General features: G+C 36.2%; 1 protein-coding gene across 1 annotated transcript in view; it reads left to right on the top strand.

Moving 5' to 3' along the window:
- The first annotated feature begins 3,557 nt into the window (after positions 1-3,557).
- LOC6042813 (arfGAP with SH3 domain, ANK repeat and PH domain-containing protein) overlaps positions 3,558-18,145 on the top strand; it is a 59,627-nt gene continuing 45,039 nt past the window's right edge. Inside the window, exons 1-2 of the mRNA XM_038258926.1 lie at positions 3,558-3,815; positions 3,962-4,951. Coding sequence (XP_038114854.1) covers positions 4,826-4,951 — 126 coding nt within the window. The 5' untranslated portion in view covers positions 3,558-3,815; positions 3,962-4,825. The remainder of the gene's footprint in view (positions 3,816-3,961; positions 4,952-18,145) is intronic.

Here is an 18,145-nt window from a genome sequence, read left to right as displayed (position 1 = left end):
GGTGACACAATCGGGGTTTCAATGTTTCGCAATGGAAAAGGTGCGTGCGTGTTGCAAATTTTGAAGACTGAAATATTTCACTACAGTAAACGCTCGGTAATTCGCACACTGCGGCATTTTTCGACCAAATAAATTTCATTATCCAGATTTTTAAGTGAAGATTGCGTTACGAATGGTGCAGAGCGAGTTGTGGCGCTATAACCACGGCAAATAGTGTCCAGAGCGAGCATTCAAAGTATGTTTACATTACAGCTGGACGTTTGTTTGCATCAGGTTTCCTATCTTTTTCTAGCAAAAGTTTTTTGTCAGGCGACTTCTAGCTGGTTTTTTTTTTACTGGCCGCCCGATATGTCAGCCAACATACTTCGCAGGGCTGTGACAGCTCGAGCTCGATCATTGTTTGCATCAGGACACTGTGACGAGAAGTTCGTAATTTTTGGGTTAAATTATATTTTTTTCACTGGGCCTAGAAAGCCTTATAGGAAAAGAAGAGGGCCTAGTGGCGCGGTGGTTAGCGGCTTTGGCTGCCGATCCCTGAGTTGCTATGAAGCGCGGGTTCGATTCCCGCCTTATCCTCCTAGCCTTCTATCGGATGGGGAAGTAAAACGTCGGTCCATTTGCGTCGAGATTTGCGTAAAAGAGGTTTTGGGTGACTCACCACACATAACCTTCGGACGCCTAGAAATGAGCAGAAACTTGCAACAGAGCCCACAAGGGGGTCGTTAAAGTGGATTGCTTTTAGGATAAGAAATGATATATGCTAATGTGGGTGAGATTACGTTTACACACTAAAAAAATTGTTCGGTTAAAAAGAACGTTCGTTGATTTTTTTTTGGCTTTTGAAAATTTTGATGTTTAGAGCACTTTTCAAAAAAAACAGTTTCAGTAAATGATTTTTGTATTTTTTAAGTGAGTTGCTCCATCCTACATTTTTCGTGAGTCTTTTTGTAACATCTTAGGCTATTTTCACAAAAAAATTGAACGAAAAAAAAAATCGTGGGCTCACCTTCAAATTTGACTTTTACACTAAAAAATCAAAAAATCTCATAAAAGTGGAGTGTTTTTTTTCAGTGTATTTTTTTGGGAAGCCCGTCAAATTTCCTACAAGTTTGTCTTTGACCACTTGATGATACGATGCAACGGCTTCGAGATACAGCAATATTTAAATTACGAAATACAAAAATATTTAAAACCCTTACGCCCTTCTCAAATGTCATTATCGAGTGTAACTGACTCCATATCCACAAAAATGGCTTATATATGCCTAGGATAACATGTTTACAAAGTTTCATTGAAATCGGATTGCAACAACATCCAATACACCAAAAGTGACAAAAGTGTAATTAATTTGTTATAGAAAAATCGTAAATCTATGAGAATAACTGTGATTGGCCAAAAAGTTAATTACGTAGGCTTATAGTCCATGAAATCCTTATTTTTTACCTAAGGGAGTGAGGGTGCTGGAGGTTGTTGCAAAAAGTTGCTTAGGTTTTTTAAAAATCAATTTTTAGCAGTAAAATACAAAAGCTATGAGAAAAAGTCAAATCAATGTTGGATTTTTATGACAAATTTTGAAAAGCTTTGAATGACCTTTCGAATGCATCGAATAGAATTGGAATTGATCAAGTTTTACGAAAATGCGAGCAATTTTAATACTTTTCATGTTTTTGGACCTCAAAATTGCAATGCTCGGTTGGAAAATGGGAATATACCTTGTTCTTAGAGAAATCATTTTCGATACAACCTCCGGAACAAACCAAGCAAAATATACAAAAACTCTAGCAAAAACTGCCTCCTAAAACGATCGAAAATTGAGAAATTCAAAAACTCAAAAAAACGAGATTCCAAAATAGAAAAAAATACAAATATTCAACAATTCAAAAAATAAATTGAATCTTTACTGATTTTTTCTAGATTTGGAAATATCAAGATCGAGATCAAGATTCAGAAATTTTGCAATTTATAAACAAAATGCTAGAAAATGCTTAAATTATCTAATGTTTAAAAATATCTTTATTGAAATAATTTTTTTTTTAAATCCTAAAAAAGAAAAAAATACAAAATCACAAAAAAAAATATTATTAAACAAAAAATAAAAACATAAACTCATGAATAGGGTCCTTAAGCCATATGTCACTTTTTATGTACAACGTTAAAAAACACGATAACAAACCATTTCAGATCACTTTTTAAATTTAAACGCAAACAAGTAAATTGACCTTGAAATTGACAGGACAACATTTTTTAAGATTAATCAACTGTGGTTCCCTTGGGACGAGCTGTCAAGTAGGAAATTTTCTGTCAAGAAGGGGAGCTAAGTTAAAATTGATTTTAAAATCCATTTTAAATCCTTTACGGTCGTTCTAAGGGTCATTGTACTCAGAAAATAAGCTTTATCGTTGTAAACAAAAATATCGATGCCAACATTTCAAAAAGCATCATATACAAAACGTGCGTTTTGAGAAAAACGCATTTGAATGTTGAGCATCCATTTTCAATTCCCATTTTAATATAAAAGCAAAATAAGATGTTCTAATGATAACAAACCAAGTAACAATCGATGAAAAACGTTGCTTTTATTGATACTTGATCATCCAAATTCAATAAAACATTATTTCCGTAATTTTATTTGAGAAAAACAAACATAACTTCTTTTGAAATCACCAACGTTTGTATCACCCTGCTGGCATTGAGGGGGACGCTTTGTTATGATTCGGATTTCTTCGCCGAATGTACATGGCGCTTTGTTCATGTTGCTTTTTCTCCGTCACGAGGTTCATGTAGTCTTTTGTTTGACAGGTTGACAGGGCTATATAAACAGAGACTGCTGATGGCAGAGATTTTGTTTATGTTACTTTATTTAAAATCATGATTGAACAGACTTGACTGAAGTAACTTTTGCTCATTTTTGGTGGAGAGGTAGCTTTTTAGGAGTACTTTCAGAATATGCAAGAACCCAGAAAGTGTCAAAATGTACATGATGTCTTTTGAAATGTTACCGTCGAAATAAGCTTTATCGTTGTAAACAAAAATATTACTAATTTAAGCAAAATTTAAGGACCCAATTTAAACATGCCGAAATGTGGAAAGTCCTCTCAAAAATTTCATTTCAGTTACATGAATAAAGAAATTTTTTTTTTCTCTATTTTTTTCCATGCCATCTATATTTTTGAATTTTTGATTTTTTTGTTTATTATGCGCGTTGCACCAAACCGACGTGTGCATCACTTCTGTTGCGCCGAAAAAATGTAGTGGCCATGGCTTTGCGTTTGTACATATTTTGATTTTTGTCTGCTTTTACACTATTTATTTGAACTTAAAAAAAATGACCTGATGAAAAACTCACGTCGATTTGTCTGTGCAGCGAGGTGACACATGCGAAACATTTCAAAACGTCATCGCGTTTGCGAAGCGTCCATCCAAACACTCCGCTACGCAGCCCCACAGAGTTCGCCCGAACAAAACCTCAACATTCGTACCACAACGCACGAACGATCCCTCTGCGACAGATGGCTGGCCCAGTGGTTTGTCCGTGTGTGTGCGTCGCCCGTCGTCGCCGTCGCTTCAGTTGCAGATTGACAAGCATTTTAAACGGTCGCAAAGTGTGTGTCGAGAGATCGCGCGAGGCGAGACTGCGCTGGGAGCAAGAGAGAGAAAAAAAGCAAAAAAAAAAAATACATCAATCAAGCAAGGGGCGCTTTCGGAAAAAGGGAAGCCCAATTTTCGCGACTTTTCTGGGCGGACACCGTGCGTGGTTCCGGATCGCGGTTCCCGGGGAGGCGCGTCGCGACGTTCCGCAGCTGCCCAGTGAAAAAGTGGGTGTTTTCTTGCGTTTCTGCCTCTCTGTGTTCTGTCTGTGTCACTCTCTACGCCACAAAAGTGACACAAAATTTTTCTTCACCACTTTGCTGCTGCTGTGTATTGAAATTTCGCAAAACCCATCTTCTCCTTTTATTTGCAGTGCGAAATATTTTTAGACTTATCAGAACACGACCGCGACGACGACTTCGGGCAGATTTGTATCGCTGAAGAAAGTTTTTTTTTACGCAATTTTCCGGAATTTTTGGAGAAGAAGAAAATCACCTGGGCCAAGGGCTTGGTGGTGAGTGACGCAAAAAAAAAAACAAAAGAAGACATCGGAGAAGGGCCTGCCCGTTGCCTGCTTGGATTGGATCGGATTGTGTCAGTCCCTTGGAATTTAGCAGCTGTCACACAGTTCGAAAAAAAGAAGGAAGCAAAGAAAGCCAAAAGATATGACAACATCATGTCACTGGAAGTGAATTACGACGACGTTCCAGCTCGGAACCGGATGGGGACAATTCCGAGCCAGTTTGCTGTTGTTGCAGAAGCCCTCGGGAGTGTGTGAGTGTGCGTGCGTGTGTGTGTGTGCGCAAGGTTTCCCTCCTTGGCAAGAAGAGGCAAAATTGTAGCTGGAAAACCAAATTTAGCAAATGTTGTGGAAGCACTAGCGAAGAGGATGGTGTAAATTGCGGTCATAAATATTTGAGAAGAAGATAAATTTTGAAGTGCGTGTCTGTGTGAAGGTCGCAAGGTGCAGCACCCAAAAGGTAAAGTGAATCTAATTATACCCTCGAGAGAGAGAGAGAGAGAGGAGCGCAAGCAACGGGAGAGTGTGAAGGGAAGGAAAATTATCGAAAAAATCGAATTATACTCCACGAAAACGAGCGCTAAAAGAGCGCGCACGAAGGGAAGAAGAAACCGAGGGGAAGGGAGAGGGCCCCAGCATCTGGCAGGGCAACCACCTGTCGTCGACCAGACCAGACCAGAAGGTGTTTTTGAAGGAAACAGGAAGACAACCGCCAAAATGCCAGGATTAATCGGGGTGAGCGAGTTCCTCGAGGAAACCCGCGAGGACTACAACTCGCCGACGACGTCCACGTTCGTGTCCCGGATGGTCCAGTGCCGGCAGACCATTGCAGCACTCGAGGAGGTAAGTTGAAATTTTGAAATTATTTTTATGGGAAAGAGCAACCAATAGTTGAAAAATTAGGATCAAGTTTTGAGAAAAACAAAAAAAAAGCTTAAGAGGCAGTATTTGTAGATTCTGCTCGGTTTGTTCTAGAGGTCGTATCGAGGTGCTCCGATTTGGATGAAACTTTTAGGGTTTGTTTGTCTAAACATGAGATGAACTCATGCCAAATATGAGCCCTCTACGACAAAGGGAAGGGGGGTAAAACGGGCATTGAAGTTTGAGGTCCAAAAAACATGAAAAATGTTAAAATTGCTCGCATTTCCGTAAAACTTCATCGATTCCAAGTCTCTTAGATGCATTCGAAAGGTATTTTAAAGCCCTTCAAAATGTGCTATAGACATCCAGGATTGGTTTGACTTTTTCTCATAGCTTTTGCAAATTACTGTTAAAAATGGATTTTTTTAAAACCTAAATAACTTATTGCAACAGCCTCCAACACCCATACTCCCATGGGTCAAAAGTTAGGGAATTTCATGGACTACAAGCCTACGGTATTAACTTTTTGGCCAATCGCAGTTTTTCTCATAGTTTTACGATTTTTCTAGAACAAACATTTTACAACGTTAGTTTTTGCCCTGTGGGCCAAGAAGACGGCACTTTGTGGTCTCAATTTTGTCATATTCGGAATCCTCGGACAATTTCACGTAAGTTAGAAGTATTGGAGCTGTAATTTTGATTTAAAAAATAATTAAATAAAACATTTTTGAAAAAAGAAATAGATCTTATTTACCCTATGATCAATACGTCAAATGCTGTATCAAGTAGGCGAAAACTTGTTTTACCCATAATTAGACAAAATGCTAAATAATATTTTAGTTAATTCTTAATGGCATTTTTCCAATCAAATTCAAAATTCCTACACCTCAATCTAATGTAAAATTTTCTGAGGATTCCAAATATGTCAAAATTGAGACCAAAAAGTGCCGCTATGGAGGCCTACAGGACAAAAACCAACGTTGTAAAATGTTTGTTCTAGAAAAATCGTAAAAAAAGTTAATACCGTAGGCTTATAGTCCATGAAATTACCTAACTTTTGACCTATGGGAGTATGGGTGTTGGAGGCTGTTGCAAAAAGTTATTAAGGTTTTAAAAAAATCAATTTTCAACAGTAATTTGCAAAAGCTATGAGAAAAAGTCAAACCAATCCTGGACGTCTATAGCACATTTTGAAGGGCTTTAAAATACCTTTCGAATGCATCTAAGAGAGTTGGAATTGATGAAGTTTTACGGAAATGCGAGCAATTTTAACATTTTTCATGTTTTTTGGACCTCAAACTTCAATGCCCATTTTACCCCACTTCCCTTTGTCGTAGAGGGCTCATATTTGGCATGAGTTCATCTCATGTATAGACAAACAAACCCTGAAAGTTTCATCCAAATCGGAGCACCTCGATACGACCTGTTTCACATCGGTGAAAAACTCGCTCTTAAAGAAGTTGTAACCACATTGAGAATCAACATTACACACATATAACTGTGTAAAAGTGAACTGAATAATGTGGTTCGCAGTGCAGCAGTCCGGCAAACAAAAACATTTTTGAAAAAAATACCTGAAAATTCCTATAACTTGAAAACGGCTAAGTAAATTTAAAGTGAAAATTTGATTTTGCATCTAAAACTGAATTTTAAATTTTTGTTTGACAATAGCACCGATTTTCCAAAAAATAAATTTAGTTTTATTGCATACAGTCCAGGCTCGATAATCCGAAGGATTCTATGACACTTTGGATAATCAAATCATTAACATTTTTTCCGGTTTGTTCATATTCTTACTTTTTACATCAAAATCGAGTGCCGCGAACTAACTTTAGTAAAATTTGAGGTGTTGATAGTCCACAAATTTTAAAAAGGCATTTTTTTATATTTCATCACCGCCATTTTGACCGCCATCTTGATTTTAAAAGTCCTTAATCACTTTAGAGTAGTTGGGGTTTTAGCTGAAAAGTGGTTCGCAAAACGGCCTCAATTTTAAACTGTCAAAGTGGAACCAATTTACTGTTCGCAAAATGTAGAAAGTATTGTTATCGATAATCAAAAATTGTTTTTTTTTTGCAAGAATAAAAATGTGTGGCGGTGTGGCTTTCGAGGAACTGGAGTTGAAGTCAAGAAATCTTATTAAGTTGCAGGCGAGATGGACATTTTTATGATTATACATAAATGGAAGTTGGTTATGGAGTCGATGCGGTTGTATCCATCCAGAAGCTGTCTTAATTGTTTGATTCCTTTTGAAAACCTACTGGTTTAGTGAAAATTTTCTCTGTTTGTTGGATCAGCTTTGCTAAAATCATGTTTTTTCGCTGTACCAGGAAGAGCTTCAGGATTCCAAAATCAGCCTGGGAATTCATCTGCGATATCGCAGAATGACACTCTCGCCGCAGTTCTTCGTCATACGTGAAAAAGAAAAACCTCTTCTAACCAATCAAAACTTGAAAATACACACTATTCCAGCTAGCCAAAAAATGTCAAAAACTAGAAAAAATAAAACACTTGCTGCTGATTATAAAACAGCTCATTTACCAGAAAAAAGTTATGCTTGTGCTTGAACAGCCTCATACTTTGTTAATGTTAACAAAGTGGGACCATTCGAAAATCACGTTACGCATTCTCTCTATTCATCACCCAGGGTTTAAGTATGACCACACTGAAAACTCCGAAGTGAAATGTTTCCAAGACCTTCAGATAATCGAGTGTGGACTGTATCTCCTGTACCAGATTTCGTACCATCTTAACCTTTTTTGCAATTTTTAGTTTTCAAAATATCAAAGTATTGGCGAAATATTTTTGTTTTGTCGAAAAAAAAAATTTTTTTGCAGTACTGTACAACGGAATTTCACAAAAAAAAAATTGTTGATGGATCTCAAATATGCTACATATGATTTTAAACACAGGAAAATGTATTTAAAATTATTTTCAGTTCATTAATCTCTTTTTTCCATTAAAAAATTTAAGGTTTTTTGAAAAAAAAATCGTTTTGCCCCCTGATTTTCGGACCGATTTTAAAGGGGTGGGGGGAAAGGGGAGACATAAACTTCAAAAAATATTTGCAACGGCCTTACTAATAATCAACAAAAAGTCAATTTAAAAACGAGAAACTTTTTTCATGCTACCTATTTTTCCGGAAAATTCCAAAATTATAACCTACAACTTTGCCGAAGACACCAAACCGATCAGAGAAATTCTTTTCAAGATACAGTTCTAGAGTTTTTTTTTTTTAAACGATCCTATAAACATGTAAATTCAATGACTCTAGAGTTTTTAGAATATTCACATACATGGAAAAACTAATGATGCAAAATAACCTCTTTTGACATATTATAGGAAATCCATGAACCAATAGCTTCATCCAAATAAAAAAATAGAATATTTAAAATCTCGAAAAAAGGCGAAGTTCTAAAGAATCATTGTTACTATCGTGATTTTTAAAAATTTTCGTCGATTTTCAACAAATTTCTGAGGATGATGGGGAAACTGCCTGATGATTAATAAGAATCTTTTTTTATTTCATGTAATTTTTATTAGCTTTTTTATCAAAATTCAATGTAATTTTACGTTAAAATATCTGGAACGTTATTTGAAAAGAGCGTATAACCAATTTGACAGCTGAAGCATTTTTTTGTATTTTTTGATCTCGCTTTTTGGGTGCCTTCCGTATGCTCAAAATAGCCATTTTGTATCATCAGTTTATCCGATTTTATTTTCCAAATACTAATTTGGCAGCTATACATACAAAAAAAGCATGCTAAAAAATGTAAAAAGGTCAAAGATTTTTTACCTGTTTTTTTTTTATTTAATTTGCACTACACTTTTTGAAAAAAAAAACGAAATTTAACGAAAATTATTCTAATCCTGTTTCTGATTAATCTTTTGCAACGAAATTGTGTAGAACAGCAACTTTAATGGTCAAAATGAGTGTGAGGATCAATTAATGGCTTGACTGCTTGTAAAAAATCATGCAACTTTCAGAAAATATATAAACTTTCTAATTTTGAAATCTTTCAAATCGTCCCAAATGAAAGAAAATATTATTAGTATTTTTGTTGAGAAGGATTTTTTTAAATCAAAGTGTTTGGACAGTGAAAATCTATGCTCCACAACCATAAAATTGCTTTTAAATTTGTCTCAGTGACCATAATGTCGTGGTAGCTCCCGTGCTTCATAAGTTTATAACTTCAATCTGTAATTTCTCGAATACTTAGAAACAAATTCTTCTTACACAAACCTTTTTAAAAAAATAATTATATCATTAATTTCCATCCAACATGTTCAAGGTAAATAAAGTCAAACAAATATCAATGTTGATCTTGGCCGGAAGATGTAAATATCTTATTTTCAAATGATATTACAAAAAAACGTTACTTGTCTTGTCTTGCACGCGTGGAAAGGCTTTTTACAACCTTCCGGGCTTTTGCTAAAATCGTTTTTTTAGCATAACTTTTGAAGTACTTAACTAAACTGCATAATTTTTAATAGCGACTTATGGGACCTCAAGACGGATCGAATGACGCCAAAACGGACAAAATCGGTTCAGCCAATGTCGAGATAATCGAGTGACAATTTTTTGATCAACATCCCACCACACACACAGACATTTGCTCAGAATTTGATTCTGAGTCGATAGGTATACATGAAGGTGGGTCTAGGAGGTCTAATTGAGAAGTTCATTTTTCGAGTGATTTTATAGCCTTTCCTCAGTAACGTGAGGAAGGCAAAACATAAAATAGTTTATATTCATTCCATAACAGAGTAAGTTTTGTTGTCCAACATATTAGCAAACAATATTCCTAGTGGTGAATGCTTCAGAAATAAATATTATCTGAATTAAACCTTGACATGAATTTAACAGACAAGCTGATTAGTTAATATGAACAGTAGATGGAAATAAAAAGAATCAAATCTCCAATTATTATTTTTTTGTATAATTTCAAAACATTAGTGCCAAAAAGGTAGGAAAATGTATACTTCTGTATGTATTTCGGGAATTCCCGGGAAATTTACAAATTTTCCGGGAAACGGGAAATATTTTTTCCCTTGAATTTTTTTCCCGGAACGGGAAATTGGACGCTCTAGTTGACACCAAGGTTGATATAGAATTTGGTTGTTGAGGTATGAAAATGTAAAGATAAGAAAAAACAAGAAACAGGAAATTTTTTTTGTCAGTGTTGCCGAAAGCCCTCGTTTTTGATCACCGATATCTCGGGAACCAATGGTTCCATTTTCGATGTTTAAAAATGTTAATTTTGTGAAATTCTCTACTCTTTTTTAACTTTTTTTTTGACATTTTCAAGTGTTGGGCAAGATTTGAAAAAATCAACATTAACAAAAATGTAAACGAGCAGAACTTTTTTTTAATTGAAAATTGTACCATTCGGTCCCTAAATATCTATGATCAAAAAAACAAGGGCAACATTGAAAAAAAAAATATTTTTCCTATAGAGCAATTCTCCACAAATCCAACCAACCATTCTTAAGATTATATTTGGTGTTATGAAACATGGAGCAACGATTGTCACTGATGGTTTTGGATATTAAGTTCAGAAATGGTAAATTAAAGTGAAAAATTAATCACGATACGTTAAATTCTTCTTGTTGTTAAAATCTCTTCTCTGGAACCACAAATCGTAAAAGATTGATCAATGACTTGTTTTGATGATAATTCAACTCAGATTCATAAAAATATGAATTATGAAAAAAAAAACACACCTTGATCATTTTCGAGGCCTCACGTGAGCTCAACAATAATTTACACATGCTGCCATTATACATGTCACTCCACAACGCACGCTATCCAGGAAGGCACACGTAAAAGTGCTAGCAGACGCACCTTGTTTTCGACCTCTAGTTCAGCTTTGTCCAGCATATATCTAGACGACCCCATTATCTCCGATGGACCAAACTTGGCGGCATGACCGATTGTGTGTGCTGCTGCTTGTTGTTGTCAACCTTCAGCCGTTTCTTCAAAGATCTACCACACGTACGTACGAGCGATGGCAAGGTCGTTCTCTCGTCAACACTCAACTCTTGCTGCTGCCGAGCTGTGCGTGTGTGTCTGTAACGTATCGTATGTATTGTATGTAGTTCCCAGTCCCAATCTGAAGTCGTTCCATCATCAGTAGCCGAGTGTTTTTACGTGCATCGCCGTACCAAGATTTTAAATGCGATTACGGGACGAGAGCAGCAATCAGTACTTCCGGCGTCGGCCAGTTCTTGCTGTGCTGCAGTCGTCGGTCAACAGGACACAAATACAAAGAGCCCGCATCGCATGCGACATTCCGTCGCGGCTTGCCCTTATTTGGGAGTGTTGTCTTCGTTTCGTATTAATATGGAGCCGGGTAGATGATTTGAGGCGTGATCGGAATACAGGATTTCTTTTGTATTCTGATGTTGACTTTAATTTGCGAATGAACTCGTTTTGCCCTACCCGGCCCTGCCTCGATGCATTGGTGTGGAATATGTGATTTCCTGTGGGGTTTTTTATTCTTTCATGGCCGTAAGTGCTTCTGTTGTTTTCCCTTATCACTGCTGTGTCATGATATAATACCTCCTAATTCCTGGAAAGAACATCTGTCGCAATCACTTGTGTCGTTTTGTTCATATGACCAGCAACACCAACACTTTTTCATCAAATAAAACCGAAACGGAAGTGCAGAATTTCCATTTTCCCACCAGGTTCGCATCGTAACATCAGCTGTTGATCCGGTCCAGCCGGTTCCGGCCAACTCTCACTCTCGGTAATGCAATGCAATGCACTCTAAACGCCGCCGATGCACCCATCAATAAATACCACCGTCGAATCCAGTCAAACTGGTATGATGATGCTGGCCCATCACACTATTTTCTATAAATAAGTCATCCGGCGAAGGCTCGCGCGCTTTGAAGAGGCCCACCGTACCAAAGGGAAAGCTTGGCGATAAAAAAACGGAAGGAACCCACAACGCTGCAGCGCTCTGGAACCAGTTTCGGGTTATGGGCCATTACGAAAGCGCCACACGTCACAGGCAAACAAACTTGACATTTATTTAAAGTGTTGAAATATTTTTGTTGTTTCTCTGAAAGGATTACGATATTTGTTTAATGGAATAAAATACAGAGCATTTCAGATTTTGATTAAGTATATTTGAGAATGATGTACGGCTTTTTTTTTTAATATTTGTGCGAAAAAAGCTGTTTTATGAAAAAAAAAAATGAATTTCATATGGTTTTTGCTAATACTTTTCAAGTGTATTGCCCTCAACATGGCCTGTGGCCTACGTAAGAGGAGTAATTAAAACAAATTTCAATTACGTTTTCAAGTGTTTTTTACACGAAAATAGCTTTTTTACAATCATTTATGTTTCCATTCAATCTGTAGCCCAGAATATCATTAAATTTTAGGAACTTTTACTCAGTTCATTACAAATACAAAAAAATATATGTTAAATATATTCTGAACAATTTACTATCTATCGTTCTGTAATGTAGTTGCAAAAAGTAGTTTTTGCAATTCCGTCGTGAAACTACTTACTTTTCCTGTCATTCTTGAACGACGAAATAGCCTACTTTTCTGTACCAAAAATAACAGAACCGAATAGCAACACTTTTCAAAATAAATGCTGAAAAGTTCTACTTTTCAGCACTGAAATGGGTGCTGAAAAGTTGAACTTTTCAGCACTTGTTTTGAAAAGTAACACTTTTCAAAATTTTTTTGATTCAAACGATTTATTGACAAAATACATGAAAATTTGACATAAAATTTCACTTAATGGGTGTTTTTCGGAATTGCAAAAAATGTTGTATGGAACTCGTTGCAAAACTTGATTTTTTCAGCACTCTTCGTATTTATCCAACTCGGTGAACCTCGTTGGATAAATGTACGACTCGTGCTGAAAAAATCCTCTTTTTGCAACTTGTTGCATAAACTACTATTATGCAACAAGTTGCAAAAAAAAAGTTTGAATCAAATCAAGTTCCATTCAACACTTTGAATGAAATTGTACGTCGAATGTCGTTGTATTTAGTCAATCTAAAACATGTGCTGAAAAGTTCTGCTTTTCAGCATCAATCAAAACTACTGAACGTCGTTTGAGAATGAAAGGAAAAATTAGTAGTTTTACGACGGAATTGTAAAACAAAAAAACTTTTTCAAGAGGCTATTACTTAAAATCGGTGGACGATATAGACATTTCTGTAATGTATGTATTTTTTTGATTGCAAATTTGATACTTTATCTTAAAAGTAAAGTTGTTTGTTCAACTATTTTTCGACAGTTTTAGAAAATCTTGTTGATTACACTGTCATTTGAATGTTAACCAAATTATTCCACAGCTCAAAATACGGCATTTTCTCATCTTGAACGCATACAAAAATAAGAATTCAATTCAATTTGTTGTGTGAAAAGTCGAAGTTAAATAATGCTATTTTTTATCTGACTTTTTTCGACTTTTCAGAACCTTAAATAGTAAGCAAAAATAATTGCAAATCAATCAAGAAGCAAGATTTCTAAATAAATAAAAACCAAACTCTGCATAATTACAGCATAATAAATATTGAAAAAATTAAACGTACTCAATGAAAAACTGTGAAGTTTCTTGTGTTATTTTCCAATATTTTTTTTCGTGTCTTTTTATTACAAAAAAGTTTTTTCGAAAAACGTTCGTCATTTGAAAGGTGCTTGGATAAACAAAATTCCCCAGCTTAAGTTGGAACCGTTTTTTACAAATCTAGATTACATTTTCAAAAGGTCCTATCTGCATAGGAAACCCATGACTCATAGGTTGTTTTGAAAATTTTCTTTAGAAATATTAGCAATGTCAAAAAATAAAACATAATACCTATATGTCAAATGCGTGCCTTCATAATTATCCAATATGTATTAACAAATCAATAAATGAATGAAAAAGTTTCATTAAATTTTGGACCATGAATATTACGTATTAGAAAAATCTTTGCCGATGTTTTAAATAATTAATGAAAAAGGTAAAACTAACCTTACATTTTTAGTTAGGTGCAGTGGATTGGATTCGAGAGTTATTAAATATTTTTCAAGCAAATGCTCGGGATTCTCGACTTTACCCGACCTTTTAAAAAAAAAAATAAATAAATAAAAAAATCCATGGGCCGCCTACGTAAAATGCGCCAAAAATCAAATTTATGAATTGAGTGCAGTAGGCTTATGCTTTGGAATGTTCCCTTCAATGTTGTGTACATGGTCGATGAAAATTTTTAAATATTTTTGACCCACTTTAAAAAAATGTTTTTTCGACTACTTTTCCAAAGTGCGGGGCAGAATGGGCCACCCTGCGGGGCAGGATGGGCCACTTTAGAAAACAAGCCATTTTGTCTAATACAACGTCGAAGGGAGATAAGAAATGGCTTTAGGGACCTTTTTTACATAGTTTCCATGAAGTTAGACCACTTTTATAAAAATAGTCACTTACCAAAATAAACATTTTTGAAAATAGTGTTAATATGTTGTATTAAGACACTATTTTTACAAATAAGCATTAAAACTCCTAAAAATCAACTAATGTTGCATTAAACGTGATTTGTGAAGCTACCAGTAGTGAAATAATCAATCTAGCTCAAATTTCGCAATTTTTGATTGTTTTTATAAGGCAGGAAAAGGCTGGTCCATTCTGCCCTCGAGTGGATTTTAATTTGACACTTCCACCACCAAGCCTCTAAATGCTTTGAAGGTTACGTTGTTGTTTGTTTACCTTCGTAATAGCTCGTGGTAACATTCTAAACATTGAACAAACTTTTTCAAACTATCTAACTTTTCAGAAAGCTTTTTTAAGAACCTCGAAATAAACAACATTTGCGTGGTTTTGTCAATCAATTTACATTTTTGCTCATAATTCGGAAAATACAATGAATTTAAACGTCGTTTACGGTGTGGTGATGTTATTTGACGTCCTTTATAAGACCCTTGCCTTACCGTTGGTCTAAATCCATTCTAAAGCCCAAAACCAAAGGTGGCTCCTAAGTCCAAACCTTGTGAAGTAACATTGGTTTTAATAAGGTAATTACATTGCTCATAACTGAAAACATAATATTTTTTCAGTGAAGTATAGTAACCTGGATAGTAAATTAGCTTATATCTGTAAGCCCATACATCCAATTGAAATGTGGTCAAAGACAAACTTATGGGAAATTGGACGAGCTTTCCGGTAAAAATATTTTCGAGACTGAAAAATCAAGTCTGTCATATATAAATTGCAAAAAACCACAAAAAAACTATTTTTTCAACATTTTTATTTTTAAAACCACTGTAACTTCACAAAGATTGGACTTAGGACAATGGTCAATATGGAGACTTTTATGTAAAATTGTCTGGAAAATCGACTCTCTTGTTCGGATTTTGAAAATTTTGATGTTTAGAGCACTTTTGAAAAAAAAAAAAACAGTTTCAGTAAATGATTTTTAAATTTTTTAGGTGAGTTGCTCCATTGTGCATTTTTCGTGAGTCTTTTGGTAACATCTTAGGCTATTTTCACAAAAAAATTTGAACGGAAAAAAATCGTGGGCACACCCTGAAATTTTACTTTTAAACTTAAAAATAAAAAAATCTGGAGTGTTCTTTTCTTTCAGTGGATTTTTTTTTTGGAAAGCCCGTGAAATTTCCTACAAGTTTGTTTTTGACCACTTTTTGATACGATGCAACGGCTTCGAGATACAGCAATATTTAAATTCAAAAAAATCAAACCATCCACATTAACGACCCCCGGGTCTTTTGTGGTCTCTATTGCAAGTTTCTGCTCGAACCTAGGAGTCTTTTTACTCCAAGGAACCTTCCACCCCAGTGTTTGAACTGACGACCTTTGGATTGCGAGTCCAACCGCCGCCAGCGATTCCACCGGAGTAGGCTTGGTTTGGTGTGTTGTTTGTACTTATGGCATGGAGACGACTTCTACACCTGGAATGACTTAACGGCCTAACAACCAAGGCCGGGACCGACATTTTACTTCCTCATCCGATGGAAGGTTGGAACAGATGGGAATTGAACCCAGAATCATCCGCTTACAAAGCGGACAGCGTACCCATTCGGCCACGCACTGCCACTGCCAATATTTTAATAACGAATTACAAAAATACTTAAAACACTTACGCCCTTCTCAAATGTCATTATCGAGTGTAACTGGCTCCATATACACAAAAATGGCTTATATAAGCGTAGGATAACATGTCTACAAAGTTTCATTGAAATCGGAGAGGGTCGAGAAAAAAGTACCTAAAAAATTCCTGTTTTGGGCTGGAATTGCTCAGTAGCAACTGCTATGCTAAAAACATTGACCCTTGAAATCCACAAATTCAGAACACTTTTTTCTTACGAATGTAAACAAACTTTGGATCTCTCCAGGAGTTCATATTTGTAACAAAATAATGACTTCACTCACTGAAACCAATGAAACTCAAGCATAGTGATTTTCTATCCATGGTCTGATAACTTTTTTTGTGAAAATATCAGATAAAGTCAGGTGTTCAGGAGGGACAATAACATCCCGCAATTATGGAACAGGCAGTGTTTTGCTGCTCTGGATAAAATAGTCTTGAAATAATGTTTTTTTATTCAAAAAGTAATACTTTCACTAGAGAAATAGCAAGAGAATGTCCAAATAAAGGTACTAAAAATAGTAGGGTAGACAAAAAAGCTGCATTGCTATTGACAAATTAACACAAAAGTGTTCCAAAATTGTGGGTGTTCCAAATATGTGGGATGACTGTATGCAAAATGTCTACTTTGGTCATAAGAAAAGTTCACACAAGGTTTCATCCAAATCAAAAATACTCCACGAACGGTCAAATCCACTTGTCTGTGACGAAACATAATGTTCACGTGGTCACTTTCTTCGTCAATGGGAGACAGACCCCGCGAACGTATCGCGCTCATCGCTTGTTGGGACTCGGCTTTCGGAAGTGGGCAGGTCGTTTGTATATATTTTATTGACCGCCATAATGTTCCGGCTGAGGAAGGTGAAGCAACAGACAGCAGCGCTCATGGTTTGAGGGGAGGAAGGGGGGCAGATCCCGCTAAACTCGTGCCATCGTCCATAAAAAGAGTAGTTTTTTTTTCGCGATTAGGGTTTACTTGTTTTATTTTACGGTATAGCGGTATCGTTGGACTTTTTTTTCGATGGGTTTGTGGATGGCGATAACATTAGTTTAACTCGTAATTCGATTGGGATCGCACTATAAAGAATATACGCAAACTCTAAATTGATGGTAAAGTGGTTTCAAGTTTCAAGTGCATCGCTCTTTGTTCGCTTGCCATAATACTAAATTGTTTTATTGCTGTGGTCGTGCCACAATTTACCGCAGCTGGAAGCGAGCGTCTTGCAAATTAATCAATTTAAATTTTATTAATTGAATTCATTCGCCTTGTTTGTACATACCTGCAAGCTGTAAAGCCTGCGGTACAAAACTGCCTTCTGGTTCTGTTTGCCGTTATGGATGAACTTGAATAATTCTGCAATCTTTTCGATCGCATATCAAAGTTGAGGATCACCCTACTCAGTAAATTTCAGTAGGTTTCCCCCCTCGTTTAATATGATGTCACGTGTCGTGGTTTCCAACCTGGACACGGGGATAAGAAGGGAGGTGTTGCTGCTCACTTTTACATTTTTGGACGTTCTACGCCCCTACTACACGGTTGATGTGCAGCGAATACTCGCCCAACCTTCACCCAGGAAGCACCTTCAAATCGTTGGACGACTATCAAACGGTGTTGTTGTTTATAGTGGTTCGTTCAGCAACTAGTGGCTTCGTAGACCGACCGTCCGACCTGTTGTAGGGGGATTCAAACAGGTTGATTTTGGAGCATGGAAAACTTTTGTAATTTCCAGTGTTCTGATTTATCGTAACAGCTTAAACGTAAAATCACTATCTAACTACCAAGGTGAATGTTTTCCTCAAGAATTGCATTGTTTCGTCGATACCTAGCTCCTGCAAGTGTCCCATTCCAAACGCGCATTACAAAGTCGTCGTCGTCGTCGTCGTCGTTGATGTCCGTACAAATTCCAAAGCAGCGCGCACCCTCCCTTCACAATTGAACGTAATTAAATGGATGGAGAGGGGAGGTGGTATCGGTATCGGCGTTGCTGTTATTATTATTATTATTTAGTCAGTTGTTTTTGCGCCATTCTGCCATTCCTGGTGTGACGGCCATCTAAGAGTTTG

This window comes from Culex quinquefasciatus, chromosome 3 (genome assembly GCF_015732765.1).
Source record: "Culex quinquefasciatus strain JHB chromosome 3, VPISU_Cqui_1.0_pri_paternal, whole genome shotgun sequence".
Taxonomy (NCBI): domain Eukaryota; kingdom Metazoa; phylum Arthropoda; class Insecta; order Diptera; family Culicidae; genus Culex; species Culex quinquefasciatus.
This window is presented reverse-complemented; position numbering and strand designations above follow the sequence as displayed.